Raw genomic sequence first — 26,529 nt, 5'->3', positions numbered from 1 at the left:
AATTTTGACTGCGCGTTCACTGTCAGTTCGGATTGGACCAACTAACGGATTGGATCAAATAACGTGCGGACTTCAAGTAAAACTAATTCTAATAAAAAAAATACCCTTTGTGTTATGTTTACAAAATATTGTGCCATAAAGTAAAATAACTGTATGTCTTGGGGGTGAATTTGTGTTATTTTAATTGCATAAACTGCAGTATACACCCGTGTGCCGACTATAAGATGGTTTGACCCAAAACCATTGCTTTGCCCCTTGATCGGCCAATACGTACGCTGAACACAGAGTGGCTGGACGGTGGGGTAGCCTCTGGTTTCTTACGCGATATTTGCCACATTTGCTCTATGTATATACCTTTTCGCTGTTTAAACTTTTTTCAGCAAAGGTAGGACGTCGGGAAAGCAGAAAACGTTCAAGTAAAACTGTCCACTCACATATTTCGAAAGGTTTACCATACGGGCTGTGCGGCGCTCTTGGGCTTGCAAGAACCAACTGCACCTTTTATCCAGCAACTTCCTCTGGTTACGCTAATGAACTGAATTGACTGCACAGCTTGAAACTGAGTTTTGGGGGGGTTTGTTTTTTAACAAATAGGTGATTTTAAAGGTTTTCTTACAACTTGCCTAAAGTGAGTTAATAGGATATCGTAATGCTAACAGTGAAGGTGTAATTACACTTGCAACATGGCTGCTACTCGAACGGCAGAGGGAAAAGTTTAACACTGACGTGGGAGAAGTTTAACGTCAGTGCGACTTGGTACGCGAGTTGTTGTCCACATAATAAAGTCGTAAGCAGTCGCCCCGTAGTCCGGCAACAGTATCCCCCCGGACTCTCAAACCAGTGGCTGAACCGAGAGAGAGACGCCTCCTCCTCCTCCTCTTCGTCGTCCTCCTCCTCCTCCGTAGTCACCGACGTTAGTCACTGCAGTGGACTTTGTGGGGAAACTGTGGTGTCTTCCTCTCCATCGCAGACTGTGGTGGCGTTAAAGGACTTATCATCTGGGAGCTGCTTGTGTTTCGAGCTAAGATGCATTTTTCCATACCCGACACAGAGGTTCGTTCGGGAGAAAACGGTTCGACCTACGTGGTAAGCACGACATTGTGTCTTTCTGGGTTTTTTTGTTGTTGTTGTACCCGCTTTAACCACAGACTGTGTTAATGCTTGTTTCAGCTGCCCACATGTCGAGCTAATGTCAGTGCGGCACGGGCTCCAGTGTTTACTGTGCACAAATTATTGGGAAGGCGGAACTGCTGGGTTATAAATCAGCTATAAGCATTACTGTGTAATCATGCCATTTATGCTTTGCATAGGTGAATAAAAACTTGATTTGTTGTATTAAAATTTGAGCAAATTGGGCAAAAATTAGTTTAGCATGATTCTTTGAGACATCAACAGAAAAGTAATGTGGCTTTTATCGTGTTCAACACAGTTTCTGCCATTTTACCTTCATCTGGCGGAGAAAATTAGTTCTACAGTATAAACATATAGCATCATTATGCCATGTCTGAAGTTTAACACACTGTGATTTACCCTCAAAGCTTTATGCACAAACTTGCATGTGTCCCAGTCTCTTTATAGCCTCAAATCAGCCACAACAAAGTCTCTTTTGTTTTAAAGGTTTGAGCCAGCACCTAAATTCTTAGTGAGATTTGAGGTTTGCTTACCATGATGTTGCCATCTCCCGTGTTATTTAGAAAAAGAGAATACAGCCAGCATTGCTTTAACTTCATCCCTTAACTAGCAGTTATATATATCAGTCTAAACTATGGTAGTCTTCAAAGCACATTGGGAGCTGCAGCATACTCTTTATGTTTATTTTCTTCTTTCTGTTTCTTATTGTGTTTAATGTTGTTTGAAACATGAATTACCATCTGTGTTCTGAAGGTAGCCTTTGTGAAGGTTGATCAAGGACAGCAGTAATAAAGCACCATTTTCCTTGCTATTTATGAAAAACCCAGTGACTGACAGTCAGGATACATTGTATTAATGTTTGCCAGGTGCAGTGTTTATTTCTCAAAGTTTGCGTCAACTCAAAAGATTTCTTCCTTGTGTTGCTTGATTACTTGGACAGAGACGATAAATATGATCTATTGGTGATTGCAAGTTGCCAGAAAACTGCTTGGGTTCAAGTTGAGATGGATAATGATTTTAAAGATGTCATTATGAATTGTGCTTCCATTCCTGATCCATTTTCTTATTTGTTCCTAGCAGTAGGCCTTTGCAGGTTTATGGCATAAGTACAACAGTTTCATTACTTCTGAACACAGAGTAGAAAAAAGGTTTGCATCTGACTCAGATGTGCAAGAGCTCCACTGCCACGAGTGGGACGTCATTGTTTAGCAATGTGCGACTGTCAGAAAACCTTGCCAGCATTGATGAATGGAACTGGAAAGCTCAGAGCGCTGATGGATCAGATCATTTTGAACCTGTTCTCGGTTCCCAAGTTTGCTTCTCCTCATGTGTTGATGTCGTGCAACAAATAATTAATAATTCAGGATTTTTATAGAAAACAGTGTCTATAGTATTCATTAAAAGTGTTTTTGTGTCAGGTCCCTTTGTCCTGTGTGTGTGTGTGTATGTGTGTACTTAAAAACACAAACACTGCACCATCTGATTTTAATGTAACATTACTCTGGCTGCTCTCAGTGTCATACACCTGTAAATGAGTATTTTCCATTTTGACTGTGTATTTGGAAGAAAGTCTTGGAATAGGTATAATAATATTTGAATAGGCACAGAATTAGGAAATAAACATAAAAAGCTTTGCAAGAGAAGTAGTGGACATGTCGAATAATTCAGAATTATTTCCCTCTTTACAGTGTTCTCCACGCGTTCCTCACTGATGTCGTTCTCTGACGTATCTCTACCTAGCCAAGCACATTTTTAGCCTGTACTCCAGTGGGAAAAGCAAAGGCCTTTCACCTCTCAGCTGGGAGTCCTGTGACTGTCACTGTGACCTTCCCATAACCAGCTGAAAGGAAGGGACTTTGCTTGATTGTAACACTGAGAGATGGGTTGTGTACCTTGGAACCAGTAAGCTGCAGAATTTGCCGCGTTTGCAAAGGGCTTTCTTAGAATTAAAAAGGCCTCTTTTTTTATGGCAGTGTTCCTGGGTTGTTGTTTTTTTCTGTTATTACACTTGTGCCTTTATCTCAACCTAATTTTTTTTAGTGTTTGTGGATATGAGAACAAGAGACTTTGGTGTTACATTAAGTGATGATAACTCATTTACTCAGGATGAGGAACAGGTTTAGACTTAGCTCTAAACTAGTTCATTTGTGTCTGTATTACTTTGGTTTTTGTTTTGTTTTTTGAAACCATGAAAGCTGTGCTCAACAGTGTAGCTGTGTCAGTTGGCTCCATGTACTGAACCAGATGTATAAACTTAGAAACACAGAGAGGTTCCCTAAAATGTGCTAACAGTAGCGGGTATCTTGGAGATCATCTCACAGATACTGGTTCACAAGATTAGATCACACATGGTTTTAGGGGTTAAAGTGGGCAGTGATGAAAAAAAGTATAAACACTGACAGGTTTTTTTCTAATAGAGGGTGTCTCATATTAAATCTGGTCTTTCTCAGGACTGAACATTCAGTGTTTTGATCTGATTACAGTAATGGGATCAGACAGCATCTCACTCCTTTGAGAAACTTTATCATGACACAAATTTTAGATTAGCAGCTGGATTATGAAATCAAAAGCTTTTAAACATGACGAGGAACTGGGATCAAAATGTAACACTATTTAATACATTTATAAGAGTTTGGGGCGCAGAAACAAATATGAGTGTGGGGATATGTAAGAAAACACATACAGCCTCTTGAACTGTCCCCAAGTTGAACTGCTTGTAGCCACCCAAAAAAACTAGGGTAATTTTTTTTTTTGTTGTTGTTGCACTTTTGGATTTTTAGAGCCAAGACATTCTGCATACTCATTCTTCCTTCCTGTCAGGATCCTGCCTACACAGACATTTTTTTTTTTTGTCCAAGCCTTCCTCTTTTGCAAGAACAACTTTTGGCGTGATATTCTTGTTTTTCCCTTTGATTGTTTGTGCAGTTCAGCAAGAGCATGTACATGTGCAGTCAGAAGACTGTAAAATTCCTTTTGTTTGGACAGATGACCCGCCATGTTGACTGCAAGAATTAATTGAGAGAGAAAGGGAAGAGGATTAAAGCACTACAGCAGTTTATGTCTTGATATCCAAATATGAAGTCTTCTCAGTGAGCTTGTTGTTCCCTTATCACTGTACACAGCCTGCTGGAAGCTGATTGTTTTTTTGTTTTTTTTAGCATATGAAGGAGGAAATAATAATTCTCAAATTATAAATAGTGGGTAAATAACACAATATTAATAGGATTATTCCATGTAGGTTGTTCTGTAATAGATGCATTACATTTTTATGTATATTTGGTTTACTATCGTACTTAATGACATGAAAAATTTCTTCCTTGCTTTCTGTGGCTGGCTCTCAACATGAAGGCAAGCAGATTTTTGGTCTGCTAGCTCCAAGTGGTTGTTTTGTGGAGGAGTTTTCAGTGACAGCTCCTGTCAAAACAAGCAAAGTGTCTCCAGAGAACGAGTTAAAGATTCCCCATGAAATACTTTCTCTCTATATTAAATGTCTGGATGAGGCAAGCAAAGCGGTTTGGATTGAAAACTGTGCAGCAGGTTCTGTTTTCCTCTTTGGAAGCCGGTGGAATATGATTGAATCCAGTTCACACTTCATTTGTTTGGTCTGCCTAAGAAAACAAAAGCCAATGAAGCACACTGCAGTGGGATGATCAGATGAAATCAGTAGTGAAACTTGATGCTAAAGGTACAGGATGGTAAATGCTGGTTCTTCCAACGTCTTTCAGCAGTTGTGGTTTTATTTCCTCCATGCAAACACAATGACTCTGAAGCCACCCAAATCAATGTTGGGTGTGCATAGAAACAAATTCAGCATTTTTTTTTTTTGTATATGTTGCATATTTGATAGTTTGTGCCATTCTGTCAGTGCAAGTTCAGATATTGAGTCTCTTTATGCTTGTTTTTTTACATAGTCTTTGTCCTTGTGTCTGTCCCCGCAGGCCTACAACATCCATGTCAATGGTGTGCTGCACTGTCGGGTACGCTATAGCCAACTTCTTGGCCTCCATGAACAGGTAAGGTTTCAGCCATCTTAATATACCAACCACACTGTCAGTGTGCTTCAAAGCATGTTTTTATGTGTGGTGCTCTGACTGTTGTGTAAATGCCATCACATCCACCCATGGTGACCGTTTACTCGTATTTGTGTCATACGGTCGATACGCCAGCCTCCCGTCACTTTAAATCATGACTACAATGCCTTGAAGTCTTTGGCTTCCACTTTTCCAAGAGTTCCAGCTATTGGCTGTAAATAGACAGTATTATGGGGGAGGTGGGTGTGGGTGTGTGACATGGAAAGAATGTTCTTGGCGTTTCTTACACTTTACCTGCTGGGAAAAGGAATTTAATCTGAAAAAGAAATGTGGTGGAAAAGTGTTGAGTTGTCTGTTCTTGAGAGTTGTTTGGTCTCTGCCTCAGCTGAGCTTTGCAGACAGCCAGACTGATATTTCAGAGCTGTTAATAGGCAATTAGTGTATTCAGCATTTGCTTGTTTAGGAGCAATTGCTGTATTTAGAAATGAACTACTCTTTAAAGTGTTTCACATGTATTTTTCTTTCTTGTAAAGAGATGTTTTTAAGTGCTTTGTGCACTAAAATGTATACAACAGTATAAAACATGGCCCTAAAGGAGTGCCCAGTGCCCCATTTGCTTATATACATTAAAAACTAAGAGAGCTAGGGCCAAACTTTATAATCTCCATCCTCAACTCTGTGTTACCATCCTGACAGTTGCTGTTGCCTGGCAACAGGGAGTGGGAAAGACACACTCAAATCTTTAAGCATCAACCCCAAAGGGCTTCCTGTGGCATACTCATGACCCCAAAACACTCCACACTTGATTGTGATGCACACACTCGTCTCAGTTATTGCTCAGAAAATTAGATTTTTTAAAGTGTTTCTCATGTGTTCTCTCCTGTAAGGATTTGCAACACGACAGAAGCTGTGCTAGATTCAAATCCTGTTTAAAGCAAACAGTAAAAAACAGGACAAGCTCTGCCAAAAATGCTCCGCATGAGCTCACATGTATTTCAGATGTGACGGACTTTTATGAATCTGCAACCTGTGCTCGGTGTGTGTGGCTGTGAAAGCTTATTTGTATGTGTAACCAGTTGCTGCCTCTGGCATACTTAAAATACCACAGGGAAATATGCAGAGGTGAAAATCGCCTCTTTTCCTCTAGCGCTCGCTGTGGTCTGCCTTCATCATAGCATACCTGCAGCAATATGCAGGTTAAAAATTAAACCACATAAAAGTGTTTGATTTTTAGATCAGACACCAATTGCTGTAAGACTTCTATGGTTCAAGCTACCAGCGCTCAGATGATAGAAAATGGAAAGAAATGAGTCAAGAAGCTGGAAGACAAAGTAAACTTGGAATGACTAGACATTCAGGGTTCCAGATGTGTCTGTGTGTGTGTGTGTTATGCACGGAAACTCCAGCAGCTAGCCGTTGAAACAGTGCTTAAAATAAACCTGTGATTCATCTCAAACAACCTCAATGTACCTCTTAGAAAAATTAATCCACAGCTCTTTAATTCAGAAGACTGCTGTTCTGTAGCAAAGTTATCATTTTGAATAGTTCAAACATAAATCTCTTTTCAGTAATTATGGCTTTGTTAAAATAAGAATGTAGCTAGCAGACTGCTTGAACAAACTCTGTTTTCTGTTAAAACGAGAGAAATACTGGTTTAGCGAGGGTTTGTTTTTTCCAAGACTGCCGACTCTTTGTTCCCGCCGAGCTTCACAACTTGTGGTTTGCATCAACAGATAAAGAAAGAATATGGAAGCAATGTGGTGCCTGCCTTCCCCCCAAAGAAGATCTTCACACTGACCCCTGCTGAGGTCGAACAGAGAAGAGAACAGCTGGAGAAATACATGCAAGCTAGTAAGTTATTCATGCAGAATGGACTTTTCACAGATGGCTCGTATTGCATTTCACTTCATTCAGATACAGAGTGGTTGTTTAAATTAGATAGTGTTTTTTAAGTTGCACACATTCCCCTCTTTAGAAGTGTGTGTATAACAAGTCTTTGTTTTTAAAACAGAATATTTGCAGGACGAACACGGTTTCCTTGAGAGTTTTCCCCACAGCAATCACAAGAACAAGTTTGCTTGGTGCCTGCAGGGAGTCCAAACATACACTGTTCTCTTCATGCCACATAAGTGTGAAAGAACTGTTGATCTGGGCATAGAGTGAGCAGGGACACTGATACAAAGCCTCAGTTGGGAGTGAAATGTTGACACACCTTATGAATAAAAATATCGAGACTCAGAATCTCAAATCTGAAAGTGTCAGTAATTTAAATAATTTATTTATGGATTTGAATTTTTTTAGTGAAGAGGGGTTTTTGTTTTGTTTGGTTTTTTTTTTTGTTTGGTTGGTTTTTTGGAGGAACTATACCCGGCTTTTGTACCATGAAGAATAATTAAAATCTTTGGCATGGTTAAACCAAGTGGAACATGTATACCTCGTGACAGTTTTAAAAGCTTATTTAGCATCAGGTCAGTAAACCCATTCAGAGTATTTCAATTCGAGAGGTTTTTGGCATATTACACGTTGTGTAAACAGGTCAAAGGTGAACTATCCAAGTACACACATAAATAAGTGCAACTGGCAGCAACATGGAGGGTTGGTTTTAATCCTTTCAAGCACTGGAAGTTACAGCAGAACAAGGAATCATTGTTTGAGTGCATATTTGCTCATAGTCTGGGAGCATACGCATTCAGGGTGTTCTTGGCTACAAGTTCACTAGGTTACATCATGGCTTTTGACATAGTTATGGAAAATAAACTGACACAAACACAATATGCACTGATGCAGATGGCTTCAAAATTTCCCTTTATGTCAAGTAAAGTTTGTGAAGTTAGTATACAGGATGACACACACATGCTCACACTTAGTCATATTGTTCATCCGGCCTTTTATTTACTAAGTATGGTGTGTTGGAGCTGGTTAGTGGCAGTTAAGATCATTGATCCTTTGCCAGAGGTCAGCCCTTCCTTCATAAAGTTTTTGTGCGCTAAGCTAAATTGCCTTTATAAATAACTTGGAAGGTATGACCTATTTCACAATAGCAAGCTCAAAAGCAGAAAACTGAGAAATGGGAAGTGGCTCCACCTAAAAACATTGATGTTTATGAGTAACCCCCAAAATTGCATACCAACACCAGTTAGGCATTCATGTAGTTGTGTTACTTTCACTTATTGCTTTCCTGTCCTTTGTTTTGTTTTTTTCAGTCCGTCAGGATCCCTTGCTTGGAGCCAGCGAGTTGTTCAACAGTTTCTTAAGGAAGGCCCAACAGGTTAGTGGTTATTTTATATCTAACCTGCATCAAGCCGTTGTCGGTCAATAGGTCTGAAAGGAGCAATGCACCTTAGACTAAAATGCTGAGGCAGTGATTTCTGCTTCACTAGTAATTACTTTGGCATTGCGGCGAAATGAGGTAGTGCTGTTCTTGCTGTTTGTCTATCACAGCAGCACACATACACTTTCTTGGATTGTGTCATCTGTGCTTGTAAGCTTCTGGTTAGATGTGTCAGATCAAGACTGGCCTGCATGCTGAAACGTGGAAAATGATAACATGAATCATGTAACAAGTCTTTTGTTAAACACAGCAACATAGTTACTGTGTCTGTGTGTGTCTGTGTGAGAGACATCCACCTCAAAACAAGCTTTTTAAATACCAAAAAATCTAAGCAGGTTTTCAGTTTAAGCTGATTCTAAGTCAATTCAAATGGATGGTGTATTCATAACTTATTCATAGCAGGTTGCATCATTTAGTCTGTGACTTGCATTACCTGAGGCTGTAAATCCATTCAGATTCATCCATCTGCAGCCGCATCGCACCCATTCTCCTCGTTTTGTTTTTTTTTTCTTCCACCCTCTTCTCCTCTCAGATTAGCACATTAGAGTCAGTGTTTATGTCACTTCTCTCACGTACTGTGAGGAAAGCAGGTCTGGAATAAGAGATGACTTGCCTCCCAGTGTAGGCTTTTCATCTGTGCCTTCAGTGCTCTCAGAGACCCCCTGCTGTGGGAACAGGGAAGATGATAGATGATTTAGCCAGGGTGACGAGAGAGAGAAGAAGCTGGAGTCATCCAGTTCAAGATTGCACCCTTAATATAAACGATGAGATTATTTATTGTCTTATCATAAGTTTTTCTTTTCTTTTTTTTAATGCACACTTGGTTTAATTAGTGTTAGAGGCCTTTTCTTACATAATGATATTGCTTTTACCTTTTTAAGTAAGCATTTTTGTTGTATGGTGCTTTTTTTAAATTGTTTTGTAATGTGTAGTTAAATTGTGGCTTTTTTTTTGCAAGTTTGTTATCCAAAACAAAAGACTGTATGTAGCACTATATCCAATAAACATTTCCCCGCTTTTGAATATCTTTATGGGGTGTTTCCTTTTGACTGTCGCTTGGACAAAACAAGGCAACACTTTAGTAAAGTTGTGGTAAATATTTTCATATTTTCCAAACAGTATGTAGATAACAATCAATTACAAAGAAAATGAGTGTGATCAGTATTGTCCAGTCCCCCAAAAAGTTAGTGAATAATTAAAGATGATTTTAATAATTAAAAATATTTAATTACTCGTTATTGCGGACTGTTCATTGCACACATCCTAATCTTATATGCGTCACTAAATAATTCCCATATGTGAGCCATTGCCTTTGTTCCTTCTCCATTTGAGTTAAACCTTAACATACTTTCAACATCTTTTAAGCTTTTATGTCAAAATTGACAGTAAAGATTAAAGTGATCAGACTGAATGGATTAAAACTACAGCCATTTAGTTTGAAGTGCATTATAAATTTGTGTTTGAGAAAATGTTACAGTGGAGGGTCATCCATTGTCACGGAAAGGGTTGGGGGGGGGTTTCCCCTCTAACCAGACAGAGTTTTTCCATCTGTGTGGCTTGGTGTGATTTTTGTTGTTGACTGATAGGAATGAAAACATGTAGCTCACCCAGAAAGTTGAATTCGATCCTTTTGTTTCCTGTTGTTTCCACAGGAGACCCAGCAGATCCCCACAGAAGAGGTTGCAATAGACATCTGCCTCTGTAATGGCCAGAAGGTCACAGTCAACATTCTCACATCATATAAGACGGAAGATGTGCTTGATGTAAGTGCTGGACGTTTAAAGCGAGAGTAAACATGTTTTTACTGTCTCACACAGTACGGTGCTTTTTAAGTGCCATGTTTGTTGTAATCTTGCTTAGACAGAAAAATATTTACATGAAGAAACTATAAGTGAATACTGCTGTCTGCTACATATCTTGATATAGTTAAAAGAAACTAAAGTCTTAAACTTTTATCTGTTTGGTTTCAACTTTTGCATTAGTTCTGTGTGTTTGGTTGGAGAGCACATGGACAAAATTCAGCCCCGAGGGCTGGAATTGGATGAACTAGATAAGTCTGCGCTGCTATTTGACTCAATTCCAATGCAGTGTGTTTGATCAGTGACCCATGCAGTAGCGTATATACCAGGACACTACCAGAATGTAGCGTATTTTAAATATTTATGTAGGCATCTAGGCAAGTTATAAATATTTTCATTGTAACCTGTGGCCATGTTTCAGTTCAGTTATTTAAAGTGTGGCCCATTGCTTATTTCATTTAAATCGGTATGGCCATCTCTGACCTAGAGGCATTTGAGCTCTTCATAACAGATCTGACAGACACCAGGGATTCGCCTCAGGCAAGCAATATTGCTTTACAATCTCCTGTGAGCTCTGAGGCACTACATACCATAGGTCAAATTAAGCCATGTTTATTTGTATAGAACCTCCTCAGTACAGCAATATTTCACGAAGCACTTTATGAAGTCTGGGCTACTTCAATCAAAACTAAGGAAAACTCGGACTACGACCAAGACAGATGGAAAGAAAACAAATCTAAGCACACTCTAAAGACTCTTGATGGCATGATGAAAATACCCAACAGGCCTATTTAAGCTTTCAGGCCATAATCCCAAAAGAGCAATTACAATGTGCCAGTGAAACAAATATACAGTATTATTACCAAACAGCTTTATTATATGTGACTTGTTTTGTTGTTGTTGTTTTATTTATTTTTTTGATAATCTGTGCAAGACATGGTGATGTCCAAACCATTCAGTATATGCACTTCACCTGTACTCTTTATTCACCATAAACACACACTAAAGTACACACTCTAACTCATCCCAGTAAACATGGTGATGCCTCAGTGGCGTGCACTTTGTCGATCTTGGCTGTAAATCAAACTTGTTTGAGTCTCTTATGAAAGTTTAACCACAGTTAACCTCTGATCAGAACAGCAGCTGTCAGAGCACACAGTTGGTGTATATTTTAGTCAGGGTTTCTGCCTCAATGTAATATTGCTTAATTATTTTACTAACTAAAATGCTAGATTTTTTTTGTTTGTTTGTTTGTTTGTTTTGTCTCAGCAGTTCAAAAACTCTGCCAGTGGTTTGCATTTGGATTTGTTTACCGTTAAATTATGAGAATTACAACTTCAAATCCAGAAATGTGTAAAATGTAAATAAAAAAAATCTCATAAACCCACATTTTATTCACACAAGAGCACAGAAAACAAATCTGATTTTTAAACTGGGGCATATTGTTTCATTTGAATTACCCATCTGCTAAGAACCACATCTACAAATTGCAGAACAATGTTAGAATAATGTTCCTTAATGTAACTTTGTGAAGACTTTGAATATCTCATCATCTGCAGTATATAATATCAAAAGATTTTAAGAATCTGGAGAAATTTCTTTGCTGTCTCTGGGCCAAAGCTCAATTAAAATAGACTGAATCCAAGTGGGAAACTGTTCTGTGGTCAGATGAAGAAAAAAAAAGTAAAGTTCTTTTTTTGGAAAACACAGATGTTCTGGGTTAAAGATGAGACACCGTCTGGCTTGTTATCAGGGGTTAGTTGAAAAGCATTCATCTTTGATGGCGTGGAGGTGAATCAGTGCCTTTGGTATTGGCAGCTCTCAAATTGGGAAAAGCACCATTAATGCTGAAAGGTATAAACGGGTTATAGAACAACATATGCTCCCATCCAGATGTCCTTTTCAAGGAAGCTCTTGTATTTCAGTAAATATGTCAGCAATACTAAACTGCTTTGTGGAGTTCAGCAAAAATTCCATCACACCTGATGCCAAAAACATTAAAGGTCAAGCTGTGGAATGTGAGCAATTTTATCTGTTTTATAGATCTTTTATTGAGTCAGTTTAATCTTCTTTACTTGGTGTCATGATACGGTAACCTGTCTTTGAAGAACAGGAACAAACTGATGCAAGTCAAACTAGTCAGAGAAGCTGATTGGCAGATTGCAGTTTAACCTAGTTAAACTATTTATATCAAACAGTTGCAGAAGATGACCATTAAGCAATCAGCCAAACAATGACTCCCACCCCTTAGTAATTTCAGGTTTGCAGTCTCAAAGCATTACAGAAATGGCTTTGTCCCAGCTGCTATTAATCATCCGAATAAGCTATAGCAAATTGTCAACATAAGTATACTATTTATTTGTTTTTAATGGAAATCAATTTTTTTTCTATTGTTTTTAGCTCTTTGGTTTTTTTAGTGTAGTATTTTAAATCTGCTCATTTTTTTTTTTTAACCTTCTGAAAAATAAAGCTCTGATGAAACGATCGATTGAATGTCACTGAAATTAAATGTTATTGTTTCTGCAGGCTGTTGCGACAAAGCTTGACCTCCCAGATGACCTTGTTGGTTACTTCAGTCTTTTCCTGGTTCGTGAAGGTGTGGATGGAAGTTTATCATGTAAGTTCAAAATCATAAAAACAGAGCCATAAAAGCAACTTGAACTTGTGCAGCATCCTCCTGTTTCTGTTATTGCTGGAAAGTTTTCTTTTGCGTGCTAAATAAGGTGCAGAAATGTTTCCTGATAAGAATTGTATAGTAAAGTAAATTGTAGCAAAAATCCATTTGAGCTGAAAGTGTAGTTTGCCAGCAAATGTTTTAAGGATTATCTTTCCAGCTAACAAGATCAATAAAAAAGATCCATCATTTATTACTGCTGATTATTTATGTTCTAGCTGGAATTCATTTCTCAGTAACCAAAAGGGACGATTCTCAGAAGACACAAATCACACAGAAATAAATGAAAGTAGGATTTTGGTTTAAACACTTAAACTTTCATTAAGAATTGCTAGAGAGTAGATTCCTGTGGAACCGCAGGGAATTTTATTCTGGCAACAAGAATACGGCTGAGTGTGTTTGTCTCTCTGTTCTGAGAAATACTTCAGTTTAGTTGAGGAAAAAAGAAAAGGTGTGTATCGCCTCTAGAGGGTTTATCTTGAATCCAAATTCTGCTGTATTTCTAAGTCTCTAACTAGAATGTATAATTAATTTTTTGGGGGGTGTTCTGACTCCCAGTGAGAGTCAGCTGTTTGTTGGCTGGTGCATGCAAAACATTTTGCAGTGCTGGAGTGGTGTGAGTGAGCACAACATCCTCTTTGCAGTGTTCTCGGCTGAAATGCATGTTGTGGTTTACCAATAGTTCCAGAGTGGTACCACATTTACAGGCGTCTGATTAGTAAAGTTATTGTTTTTCCAGACTGCAAGAGGAGTGTTGACTTCCAGCACATTATAAATGTGTTTTTTAAAAATAGTACGCTGTAAATGGAAATACACAATGATACTGTTTCAAGTCAGGGCAAAATAATTTTTTTGCCCATGTACATTTTGTGAAGACTCTGTAGCAGTTAGCATGTGGTTTGTCCATTGTCTTTTTGTTGTCAATGTTACTTACAGGACCCCCTCAAAAGACCAAATGACCACATCTCATGTGGCTCATTTTCACTTGACGCACATCATTGCAAAGTATTAGCATTCACATTCATGTATACCCCAGTGACAGAGGAAGAGAGCCTTTTTAGGTCAAACCTCTCCACAGTCTGAGATTCTCATGGCCTCCACCTGCCACGTGCTCGTTTCACAGACCATCGATACCAGGCTGGAAGTGAACCCAGATGAATTCAGAGGGGTCTGTATATTTTGCAGACATGTTGTTCATTCTGCCATTTAAATCTGAGGCTGAGTGATATGAAAAAGAAGAAGCATGTGCTAAATATGGCTAACTACGCAGCAGGTCATTGATCAAGCAAAACTGATGGTGGGATGATTGACATAACAGGATAATGAGAAAAATTCAGGCAGTAATTTCCCTGAGGTCGGTGTGTTAGTCAGGATATAATGTAAAATATCTAAGGATGTTGAGATGAGCCAGGATGTGGTTTGAATTAGTGCTGCTCTCATTTGCTTTTTGTGGCATTTTTAGCTTTCCAGAGATGATTTATTTTGCTTAAAAATGTCCCATTACATGTTAAGCATTGAGTTTGTTTCTCTTTATGTCAGATGAGATTTTCAACATCAAAGTAACCACTCTGTGTTTCTGTTTTCAGTACACAGCCCCTCTGCCCATAAAAAAGACAGAATACACTTTTATAAACCTAATGGTAAACTAAAGGGCTCTTTAGTCATCTGATTTGTGTGTATTTGTGTGTTTGCACTGAGCACATTTATTGATGGGTGAAAACAAAGTAGCAGCAGCAACGACCTTCAGTCTGCTTCACTCTCCTTAGGGAACTGACTGCAATAAAACAGCTGCAGATTCTGGGTCCATGTACACAAGAGCCCTTTTAAAAAAGTATTGTCACACACACATACACACATTTTACCACAAGTTTTATCCTGCTGGGGCCTGCACAGATGGTGTCTTCCCCGTTGTAGACATTGTTATCCATGTCTTTGGTACCTGAGCTACATTTATGACAAATTCTGCTTTTTTTTCCTCTTTCAGTTGTGCGGAAGTTGCAAGAATTTGAGCTGCCCTATGTATCCATTACCAGCTCGCGGAGCTCAGAATTTCACATAGTCTTACGGAAAAGGTATGTACCTCCTCTTGTTCGCATTATGAGTATGAATCTGATCACGTCTTGTTTTCTTTATCTGTGGTAAAGCTCTTGGTGTAGACATGTCAAAAGAGAAGGTTAAAGATGGGCTGCTAGAAAAGTTACCTTTTTTGTTGTCAGGGAGAATGATGATCATGACCTGACAGTAAGTGCATTTGGGCCAGAAAATGTAATGAAATGACAGTGAATTCTACATCTACTTAAATTTCACCACTTTGCAGTTTGTCTTTGCAGTAGATATTCCTTACAGCTACAGCGTCTACAACAATCAGTTGCACTGATCCAACAAGTTAATCTTTGAACCAGAACTTAACCAACACATTAAAAGACAAAATAACTGCAAACAAATTAATATTATATTTTATCTTGCTATAGATTTCATTTCATTCTTTTACCCTTGGTGCAGAATGCCTCTTGCAATTTCTAACATCTTCATTACCAATTAACTGGATAACCAGAGTTCTGATAAATCATTTACTCTGAGGTTTAAACCTGTTCTCAGGGTTCATCGATCACCAGCTTTCACTTTTTTATTTACACAAAACTTAGCCTGAAAATAAACAAATAGATTCAAACATTTTATATAATTGAACTTCTCACCTCACGAAAGTCGCATTTCCAACAGACTGTGGTGCTGCATCAGTGTTTTGTTTTTTTCGGGTTTATAATTTATTTGACTGGGTCAGGGTTCAGTAATCATCAGATGAAACTAAATGTCAGCACAAGAAATGCATCAACAGTGTTTTTTGCTGCAGACATCTGTATTACTTTTCAATTAACAGAAAAACCCACTGAGTCTGAGCTGTTGGTGTGGAGAACAGTGCACCAGGAATTGCATGTGTCACAAAAACGGGGGGGAAAAGTGATAGAACAACATTAAGACTAATTCTATTTGAGAGAAACAGCTAAATAAACTAGAAGATACTAACTGCTCATTCAGTTTCAAGCCTACAGTCCAGTCCGCTGATTTGTCCTCTTTTTGTCAAGATAACTTTTATCTGCTTCCCCCTTTTTCTTTTCCTTCATTATTCTGCCTCCTGTGGACTCTGGAGGTACACAGGATGTTTACTTTCTTTCTGCCTTAAGGAAAGTCTCAGTCCTGCTGACCTAGTTTCGCTGTGGAGTGTAGAAGAGTGAGGGGAAGAATAAACGTAGAACTCACAAGTGGCGGTGGAGAAAAAACAGACCCCCAGTGTATGAGATCCAGACGAAGAGGGAGAATGTAGGGAGGAAAACCACTGAAAACCTAAAATGTATGATGCAGTTCTCTATTGTCAAGCTTTATTCAAAGCATCCACAAAATGAAAACAGGATTATGAAAAACAGTCAAGGTTAGCGAGCAGTACAATATAATTCATATACTAGCAAGATTGTAGCTTTATGGTATTTTCAGTCTTTGTATCCAGTAAAGAAGATCCAGGAGGTGGTTTGAACCAGTCCAACAAGAAAAAGTATTTTTCTCAACAGGTCTTTAAGTGCACTTTCCATTACATCTGATGAGACAAAATAAAAGGACTCTGAACCAAACACAGTGCTTCTGATTCCACCACCCATACTCTCTCCCTTTCACCGCCCTACGTTTTACTGGTCGTTTTTGAATTGCGGATGTGGCCAAGTAGCTTAACATCTCCTCAAACAACTGCTCTATTCAACTGCTCCTAATAGCACCCCAGCCAAGCGCCTACATGTTAAATTTCACACCTTTGCGCTAAACTGTTGGGAAACATGAGCACAAGGAGGATTTTATTTAAGAGCAAACGTAAATACAAAATGTAACTGGGGCAGGAAAAATGCCTCAGTTGTGGTGTAAAGAAAGTGTTTGCTTAAGACATTTCACAACCAGCAGTGAGGAAGTGATACATCTAAATTGTATACTGTTGTGCTGGGTGTTTTTTAAAACATAGACCCAGATCTGATTCGTCTGTCTCAGTCAGATAGAATTGTTTGAATTTCTTTTTCAACATCATGTTCTGATTCTCAAGCTGGCCTCGGGCTTCCACACATCTCTTTGCACAAACGTACAAGCAGTATTTCCAATATTGCCACAGTGCTGTGTGGAAATTATACCATTTCACTCACATCCTTTCAAACTCAGCTGCAAATAATTCTTGAGGTGAATGTTTGCATGCCTTACTCACTGACTGAGCTGATTTCTCCATAAGTCACTCATTTCATGGATGGAGTTTGACTGTACACCGGACAGTTTTTGAGAGACGTCTCCATTGCCTTGTATTAATAAATACATAGTCCATAGAAATAGTTTTGTAAATGGGTTAATGCATTCTATTGCACTGCATTGATTGCTCCATGGTACAAAGTCCATGTGATGTGAATAGGGCTTATAGCAGACAGTGAATTGATGGCTAGCAGTCTATTGTTCTCTGTCCTGCTCCTTGCACGTTTAGTTTCTGGTATCAATCTGTTCTGAAACAAATAGTAGCATTATCAGTAGTAAGAATGCAGCTGACTCCTTTCTGCTGCATGTACATGCATGTGAGAAAAGACCACCTATTTAAAAGCAGACATTTTGGCAGTTGACTGGTCTGGAGCGTTCAGGTGTGTTAACACAATGCCCTAATCTTCCCAGGAGTGTACATCCCAGCAAAATTCACCCTGAGGTCAGATTGTTCATGGTCAGAAAAACTGCAAAAAAACAAAAAACCCAAAACCAAGAGCTACATCTCAGACTCTCTACACCAAAGTATTCTAGAGTGTGGGGCTGTCTGTCTAACAGCTAAAGCTTGGCTAAAATTGGCGAACGCAACAAGACAAAAATCCCAAGCACAGCAGTAAATCTACAACAAAATCAAGATGTTGCAATGGCTCAGTCAAAGTCCAGAACTCAAGCTTATTGGATTGCTGTTGCAGGAGCCTGATAGCGGTGAATAAACTATTGAACTGAAGCAGCGTCGTTAGGAAGAGTAGGCCAAAATTCCTTCACAATGATGCCAGAGTCATACAGAAAATGATTACTTCAGGTTATTGCTGCCAAAGCTTTTCACATGACTGCAGTAACCCCCTTAGCTCTCTTCAAATCACTCAAAGTTGACAATCGGTACTGGCTGTGTTAATTCTGCTTTATTTGACACTGTCTTATTATTATTTTTTTTTTTATCTCTTCAGCTACTGGGACATGGCATATGATAGTGATGTAATGGAAAACAGAGTTGGCCTGAATTTGCTTTATGCCCAGGTAAGAGGCTTCATCACTTAGGTAAACCAGACACTGTTTTAAATTAAACTCCCGCTGAGATGTGCACCCAAGCAGAAAATTTAAATTAGTCTTGATTGTATTTGTTTCCAGATTGCATCTGTTGTATTTTATTGAGCTTGCTTGGTGCCAGCCTCTCACCAAGAAAACTGAATCAGCAGCTGCTTCATCTTTTGGTTGCCAAATGCTTTTGTGCATCCCCTGGGTACATCCATTATCGAAATATTGGTGTCAGCTTGTTTTAACATTGCAACACCTTGAATCCTCTCTGCGTCCCTCTTTCAGAAGAGATGTCTTTCCTATTATAGTAACTTCCCTCTGCTGTAATAACAATTGTCTGGTTTTATTAAGCATTTTCGGGGCGGCAAGTTTGATTAGAATCTGTAACCTCTGAGCGTTGCCTCTGCGAAGCAGTATAGTGCCAACGAGCTTGTGCTTTTGTGCATATTTTGTTGAGCTGCACTGTTAACATGGCATTTTTAGTGTTATTTCTCCTAGCAAAGGAAACTCATTGACCTGAATTATTGTATTTATCTGTGTAGAAAAATAAACTTCCTGTTTGTTGCTTCACCAGACAGTATCTGACATTGAGCGAGGCTGGATACTCGTCAACAAAGACCAGCACAGGCAGCTCAAATCGTTGCAGGAGAAAGGCTCTAAGAAAGAAGTAAGCAAGGGCGCCTCTTTTTGATGTTTCTGCCATTTGAATTTTCTTTGCCAGTTGTCACTTAAATCCAGCTGATGCTCAGAAATGTCTTTGTGCTAGGACAAATCTGTAGACCACAGAGAATACTCCCTCTAGTGAATTCCATGTTATGCAATTAACCTAGTTTGCCCCATAATATGAATTTTTAAACACATCCCAGGAGAGAATTTCAGAATTTTCTGTCAGGGATTAGGTAAGCCTAAAAAAAATGACGTCTAAAAATTGTTTGTTTGTTTTTTTTTCCCCTCAGTTCATCCATCTAGGCCAGACCCTCAAATATTATGGCTATATTAAGTTTGACCCTTGTGTCACTGACTTCCCCGAGAAGGGCTGCCAAGTCATCGTCAGCGCCGGAAACAATGAGCTCAACTTCCATGTCAAGCTGCCTAATGAACAGATGAAAGAGGGGAGCTTCAAAGTTACTCGCATGAGGTGCTGGCGAATCACATCTTCTGTAAGTGGAAGCGTGAATGCATGAGAGTTTAAGTGTACCTACATTTTATCAAGATGAAGGCCCTCCTGTTTGTAAAGTGACCTATTGGTATTGCACCAGAAACAAACCATAGTTAGTTTTTTAGCATTAACAGCTAGCTAAAAATGCTTACCTCCACACCATCCATCGTCATCAGTCCAATTACCCAAACACACAGCCCACACAAGGATAGTGCTGAATTGATCTTTTGTATTGATTAACACCTAAAACAGTATTTGAACTGCAAATTGTCTATTGGAAAAAGCAGATTCATGCATTGAGGGAAAGCACCTCCACACCTCTGTAAACAGTTACATGTGTAGAAAAAAGTGTAAATGTCAAGTTTTATTCCTCGCACTTTTCTTTAATACACTCAATTCAAAGTTAAACACCAGATAGTACATGCACGCTTCAGTTTTAATCTGAGTAGGGTTTTTTGCATAATTTCAAGCCAGTTTTTGCTTTTAGTCTTTTTACCCTCAGACATGATGCAGTCTCTTCAGGCAATCACAGCAGCCACCTTAAGTTTGAACTTATTGGTGTCTCAGCCTGGTCTTCTGCTTGTTTTTCATGCCTTTGAATTAATGCTGCCACTTCCTTCAGTAAGTAATAAAATAATATCAGTGTGTCATGTCCACTGGCTGCTATGGCATTAAGGTGGAGTACTTCTGGTCATGATTTGTTCCTCCTCCATGCTTCCTCTTTCAGTCAGTGAATGAAACTATTTTTATCATTAGTCTGTAGAACTTTGTTAAAGCATACCACTTGTACAGTCTCTTCTTTACCTTTTATATTAACAGAAAACTCAAAATCAGTCTAAATGTCAACTCTGCATCATCTGAGCCATCTGTGAGTTCCTTGTAAATGATGTGACGGTGAAATCATTTACTAGCTGAGTGTTTTTGTTTCTTGGCTACTTTGTCTTTTAAAGTGCTGCATTTTGCATTTTATCCATTATCTTATTCTGAAGTGTGCTGAAGTGCAGAAAAACCTCAAAAAAAGCTATCAGACAGTACTAACAGCTCCAGTAACACTGAATTAAACACATGAAAGCGTAATGGTGCTACATCACACACCAAAGATTTACGAGTTAATCCATGAAGGTTCTGTTTTAACTTTGACCTTAAATCAATTGATCAGCATGAGATGGTGCCAGAGTCTCTCGAGCATATGACTGTAATTGATTGATCAGGCTAACATATTGCTGGTCCAGTATTATCTGTTGCGTTAATGGCGGGGGGGAAGGAACAAAAACCATCTCTTGTTGTCATTTCCTCAAATGTTAGAGACGGAGGACTGAGTCACTCTCAACTGGGCGTCTGTTTCGGCAAAAAAACAAACACATTTGGTTTGTCTGTGTGGGCAGCTACAGATTCCAGTTGAGGTTGAAGGTATTGATTTTGGAGCAGGAGGTTCCTTCTTGGTCAGCACTCTCTCAGTCTCTGGCAATGTACATTCAGTTTTAACTCATTAAAGGACCTTCATTGTAGGACATTGTAGGACCTTCAGCACCACATATTGAAAGATTTAAGTGAGTGCATGTATATTTAAGCCTATATCTAAACTTTTAAACCTCTGTAGATTAGAGAGGTTATTAAAGTTGTATCCTGCATAATAATTCCCCCATGGAAAAAGAACAGTTAAAGGAAATCATTAAAAGTACCAATTATCATGATATTCATCCACATGATGAATGGATTTAAACTTCTAAACATAAGTTAGTTGTAGTTGTGGTAGATATTTGCAGACAGTGGAGTTAAGATAACAAAGACCGGGAATGTTGGAAAGCCTCATGTTTTTGATTACATCAGCGCTCGGCTATTTTTGTGCACAGATTAGATTGATGGTCTTATGCCATCTTTTCTTTGCTGCATCACAAATAGTAAACGATATTTAGTTTCAGCTATACAGATTTTGTTCTTTCTGTGCATTTCTAAATACATTTGATCCCCTTTTAGAAAGTTACAATTTCAAATGGGCTAAATTTAGCTCATTAATTGGATTTTGTTTTTTACCTTATTTGAAACTTCAGCTCTTAAGCCATCTAGAAAAACGGCTTGTTTTGGGAATGTAAAGCATCTCATTAACCAGTAATTTGCATGAAACAGTTGAAATATGCATTTTTTGTGTTTGCACCCAATCGTAGCAGAACAGTCTATTTTACTGCTGAGAAAAGCATTACTTGAGGCTCTACCCGCACAATTTCTGCTGCCATTTGAAAGATGGAACATTTAAATATGTCATTTGAATGGAGATGGGCAAAAAAGTTCACTTTTGTGCGTTTGCGTTTGTGTTTGAGCATTACAGTCATTATGTGTATCAAAGAAGCTTTTACAATTCTCTAAAAGTTAATGATGTGGACACGTGGCATCACATCTAAAATTGCAATGCATCCTAGCTTGTGTGTTACAGACTGAGCCCCCACACTGCCAGGCAGGGTGATTAATTCCTGAGCTCATTCTCAGAGGTCAGAGTCATTTAATGAGTCCTTTCCTTAGCAGCCAAATATTCAAAACATCTCATTTGTTGTAGCTCTGCAAGACCCCCCACCCGTTGTAGCCAAATTACATTCGGAAGAACCCACAATAAACACTTAGCATGTGCATGTATTTGTGCATCTGTGTCAGACCGTTGTTTGTCTTGCATTTCTACTACAGCTACATTCTGACCCGGAGAGGAAATGGTTTGTGAAGCAGTGAAGGGCAGACACTGCTTAAACGAGGAATGAGGGCTTATTTCTAGGGAGCGTAACACACCCATCACAAATATTTCTTTCATGTTATCTTTTAGCCTGCCTGTCATTTGTGATGCAGGAGTTCAAGAATAGCAGCTTAAGGAGAAGACATGCAGGGTAGAAAATGAGATTTAGCTGCTTACATGGACCTCCAGCGACGGAGCTTATCCGCTTAATATTGAAAGTTTGATGCTGGTTGAAAAAATGTTGAAAACGGTTTCTTTGTCATTCTCAAATGTAAACACAGTACAACAAATTGAAAGTGGAAGAAGGAAAAGGGCCACAACAGAATAAGCAAATCAGAAGTGGTCGATGATAACAGAAGGTGACTTTTTTTTGTCTTTGTTTTTTGTCACTGCAGCAAGTTCCAATTGCCAACGGTACAACCAATCCCTGCAGCTCGGGTCAATTTGAAATCAAACTCGAGCTCTCCTTTGAGTACCTGATGAGCAAGGACCGCCTCCAGTGGGTCACCATCACCAGCGACCAGGTAGGAGGAGGATGGATAGTTTCACTTTTATATAGATAAACTAGATCATTTTTTTTTCATTAAAGATAATTTTTTCCTGTGTGTGTTTAGAATTTTTTCATTTCTTAAGGTACTGTACATAATCCTCTTTAGTGCTCATTGGATTACCTCAAAAATGCTGCGGCTCAAAGCTGAAAACAGCCATGTTGTTTTGTTTTGTTTTTTCATAGTTTAGCTGAGATTTTAAGGAGGTGTAACTGTAAGTTGCTTGCAGCTCATTATGTGGTCGGCCATTTTTAGTGCGTTTTGTTCTTTTTCAAACTATACAGGCTTGCTGCTTTATGTCTGACTGGTTTCTGTGTGGATGTGATTGCAGGCTATCATGATGAGTATCTGCCTCCAGTCTATGGTGGATGAATTAATGGTAAAGAAGTCCGGTGGCAGCATAAAAAAGGTTTGTGTTGACTGCATTCAACAACATTATGCCATCATTTTGTTTTCCATACATATCACAGTGTTTGTAAATGTATAAGTCATTCATTTATAGCTTTGACATTTGTTCTATTTCTTTTGACGTCTTCTGTCACATTTCAGATGCTGAGGAAACGACACAATGGCTCCATCCACCGGTCTGACAGTCAGCAAGCTGTGAAATCTTCCCCTCTACTGGTGAGAAACGGGATAGCATGCCAAGTTTTTTATTCTCAGCTGTAGCTTTTTTTTCTTGACTGTCTGTTTTTTTTCTTCCATGCTGCAGGACTCCCCTGATTCAAACCGTGAACAAATTGTCAAACTCTCAGTGAGTACCTTCTTTGTCGTTTTTACTGAATAGCTAATGAATATTCCAATAAATTAGCATCAGCTAAGCATTAATTATACTTATATTGATTATTCCATATAGACCAAGCTGACCTCGGTGTCTCTCAGAGGGGTCAGCGCCTCCAACTTGGCAAACAACATCAGCAACTATGCTTTCGAGGGAATCGGGGATGATGACCTGTAACCCACAATTCCCCTTCCTCCCCTTCTCATTCCACTGTTAACGACAAAGATTACAAGCTGAGCTGAGCCGAGCCGAGCGGTCCACGCAGGCGTCCGATTCTGCAAGATTGTAGCTTCTTCCCGGAGAATTTGCTGCCTTAAGCTCTCATTTAATCTTTGACGGTGACCTTTCATGCTTTAGACTCTGAAGGGTAATCTTGATTTGCATTTTAGTTACAATCATCATATCATCCAGCTCTCTTATTGAACTTATCACGTCATTAACATATGTTATTCGAAGATTCTGGATTCTTCCATGACTGGCTGCATGTCCGTTTCCAACCAGAGAGCCAACTGTTTGGTTAGACCCGGCACTAGTGAAGATACAGCAGAACTGGACGCAATTGTTCTGGAAGTGACCAGGCATATTTCTGAGAATGTTCTCTTTAACTCAAAATGTAGAATATTTAGAGCAACTGCTTAGCTGCGTGACGATCAATGTTCGGCTTTGCTATATACCAAAATGCTTCCTCTGATGTCAGTGGTCCTCTTGTGCGTCATGCTACATGTGTGCCAAGTTAACAGAGATCATCAGCAGGGGTTCATTTTATATTAGACATTAGAGTCACTTGTATTCAGATGTAGTTCGAGGCCTTAACTTGCTTTTTTTTTTTTATATATATATAGTTTCTGGGGTCACCTTCTCACATGAGTTGAAACTAAAGAGATGTTAACTAGAATCTTGCAGAATTTAATGGATGGTTGATTTGGTTGAGCTGCTTGCACTTGCTGAACCCATCGTTTTTGCACAGTATAACCGGTGGAGATGAATGTTTGAGCATGAATTTATAAACGTGCGTAGACTCTTACCCTGGGGGGCTCTGTAAATCCATCTGATTTTTTTTTTAAACAATTTTTTTAAAGGTTTCTCATAAATGCCAAATTATAGTTTACTAAAGCATTTTGCACAAAATAAACATTTTAAAAAAGTCACTTTTTATATTATGTACATGCAATTAAGTATTCTGAACATTTACTAATATCTTTATCATCTAGCTTATTGTAATCAGATCTAATGTAATCTAAGCTGTATGGAACAAAGTTTAAATGGACCAACATTTATCATGTTTACATAATGTTTTAGTTCAAATGGAAATTGTTTACAAATTTTTGCATCTGATTTTGATTTGTGTTGTTCTTTTTTGGGGGAAGCAATGGCGTCGCGGGGCTTCAGTTCATTGTAATTTGTTCGTACGTTGTTCCAGTCATCTCAGAGGATTTGGTCAAAGGTGCTTTGATGAAGCGGCTAATGTGATCATAATTGCTGGAGTGAACAAAATTTTAAGGAGTGAACATATCCCTCTGTTTTATAAGGTGTGTTATTCCATTATTATTAATTTTTATTTTTTATTTTTTTGCTGTCAACTTGACTTATTTCATGCCAGCAGATTTTAAAGACGCTAACTGTAAATCAGTGCCAACCTATCAACAGCTTTACTGTCACTTTTAGCCAGAACTGCAAACAAAAATGTTCTCAGTATAATTGTCTTGTTCTTTCACTGGTGTGATTCTTCTGTTCGGTTGCTTTCACTGTAGGGAGACACGGTCGCAGCGATTCATTTATATTTTCTCTGTTCCTGTCGATATCAAGTACACAAAGCTGCAAGGTCCTTGATGTTAGTGTATGTGTAGGTGCCAAATTTTTCTGTGCCGTTTTGTTTTGTTTTTTTTCCTTTAGCATTGCTTTTGAAGGAAATGTTAGATTTTATGAACGTTGTACCGTCTTGATACATTCCACTAATTTCCGTGTTGATTTTTAGTGGTATGTTCAGTGACAGCTGTCGGGTCATTTGGTCATGATGCTTAAAATAAACTCTGAACTTCAACGATTATGTGTGGGTTTATTTTATTTATTATGTAACAGTCATCTTTTACCACCACTCCCATCTATTTTGCAGCAGCAGTTTTTGTACTCTGCCACGTTATATGCTAAGAGTAGCACAGATAAGTGTCAAGATACCAGGGGGTGCAGTGTTTATAGACTTTAACTGCAGACGTAAACTCACCAAGCACTTCATCAGGTACAAGTGTTCAGCTACTTATTAACACAAAAATGCTATCAGCCAATCAAATGGCAGCAAGGAAATGTGATTTAAATGACTTTGAACATGGCATGGTTACTGTTGCCAGGCGGGCTGATGTACTAGAATTTTCCCACACAACCATCTGTGGCGTTTACTGAGAATGCGCAGAAAGAGAAAATATCCACCGAGCAATGTTTCTTTGGGGAAAAATGCCTTGTTGATATCAGACATCAGAGGAGAATGACCAGACTGCTTCAAGCTAATAGGAATGCAACAGTAACTCGATAACCACTTATTACAACCAGCATATGCAGAAGAGCATCTTTGAGCGGACAACATGATGAACCTTGATGTAGATGGGCTCCAGCAGCAGAAGACCACACAGGGAGCCACTACTGTCAGCTAAAAATAGAAAACTGAGCAACAATTCACACTGACTCACCAAAATTGGACAACAGAAGATCGTCTGGTGTGAGGACTCAACTTCTGCTGCAACATTCAGATGATAGGGTCAGAACCACATAAAAGCATGGATCTATCCTGCCTTGTATCAGTGGTTTATGCTGCTGGTGGTGGTGTAATGGTATCGGGGATATTTTCTTGGCACACTTTGGAGCCCCTAGCAACAGCTCATCATTGTTTAAATGCCTACCTAAGTATTGTTGTTGACCATGTCCATCTCTTATAAACATATTTCACCTTTGATCAGATGCAGATTAGATTAGTTTATCTATATTTCTTCCCAACCAGTATATTATATCCAGTAATGGTCTGTTGATAGGATTTTATAAATACATTTGTTTCTAAACA

At 38.8% G+C, this 26,529-nt stretch overlaps 1 protein-coding gene across 1 annotated transcript; it reads left to right on the top strand.

Annotated features, from left to right (window-relative positions):
- Nucleotides 1–105: 105 nt before the first annotated feature.
- snx17 (sorting nexin 17) lies at nucleotides 106–25,521 on the top strand. The gene is made up of 15 exons (XM_063495637.1): nucleotides 106–1,086; nucleotides 5,070–5,144; nucleotides 6,896–7,013; nucleotides 8,366–8,430; nucleotides 10,146–10,256; nucleotides 12,819–12,909; nucleotides 14,951–15,038; nucleotides 18,186–18,255; nucleotides 18,848–18,940; nucleotides 19,230–19,433; nucleotides 22,547–22,675; nucleotides 23,031–23,108; nucleotides 23,249–23,323; nucleotides 23,412–23,453; nucleotides 23,556–25,521. The coding sequence occupies exons 1-15, from the start codon at nucleotides 1,027–1,029 to the stop codon at nucleotides 23,655–23,657; spliced, it is 1,401 nt and encodes a 466-aa protein (XP_063351707.1). The 5' UTR covers nucleotides 106–1,026; the 3' UTR covers nucleotides 23,658–25,521.
- Nucleotides 25,522–26,529: the final 1,008 nt, after the last annotated feature.

This window comes from Pelmatolapia mariae, linkage group LG15 (genome assembly GCF_036321145.2).
Source record: "Pelmatolapia mariae isolate MD_Pm_ZW linkage group LG15, Pm_UMD_F_2, whole genome shotgun sequence".
Lineage (NCBI taxonomy): Eukaryota > Metazoa > Chordata > Actinopteri > Cichliformes > Cichlidae > Pelmatolapia > Pelmatolapia mariae.
Note: the sequence above shows the minus strand (reverse complement) of the source record. Positions and strands in the feature narration are given on the sequence as shown.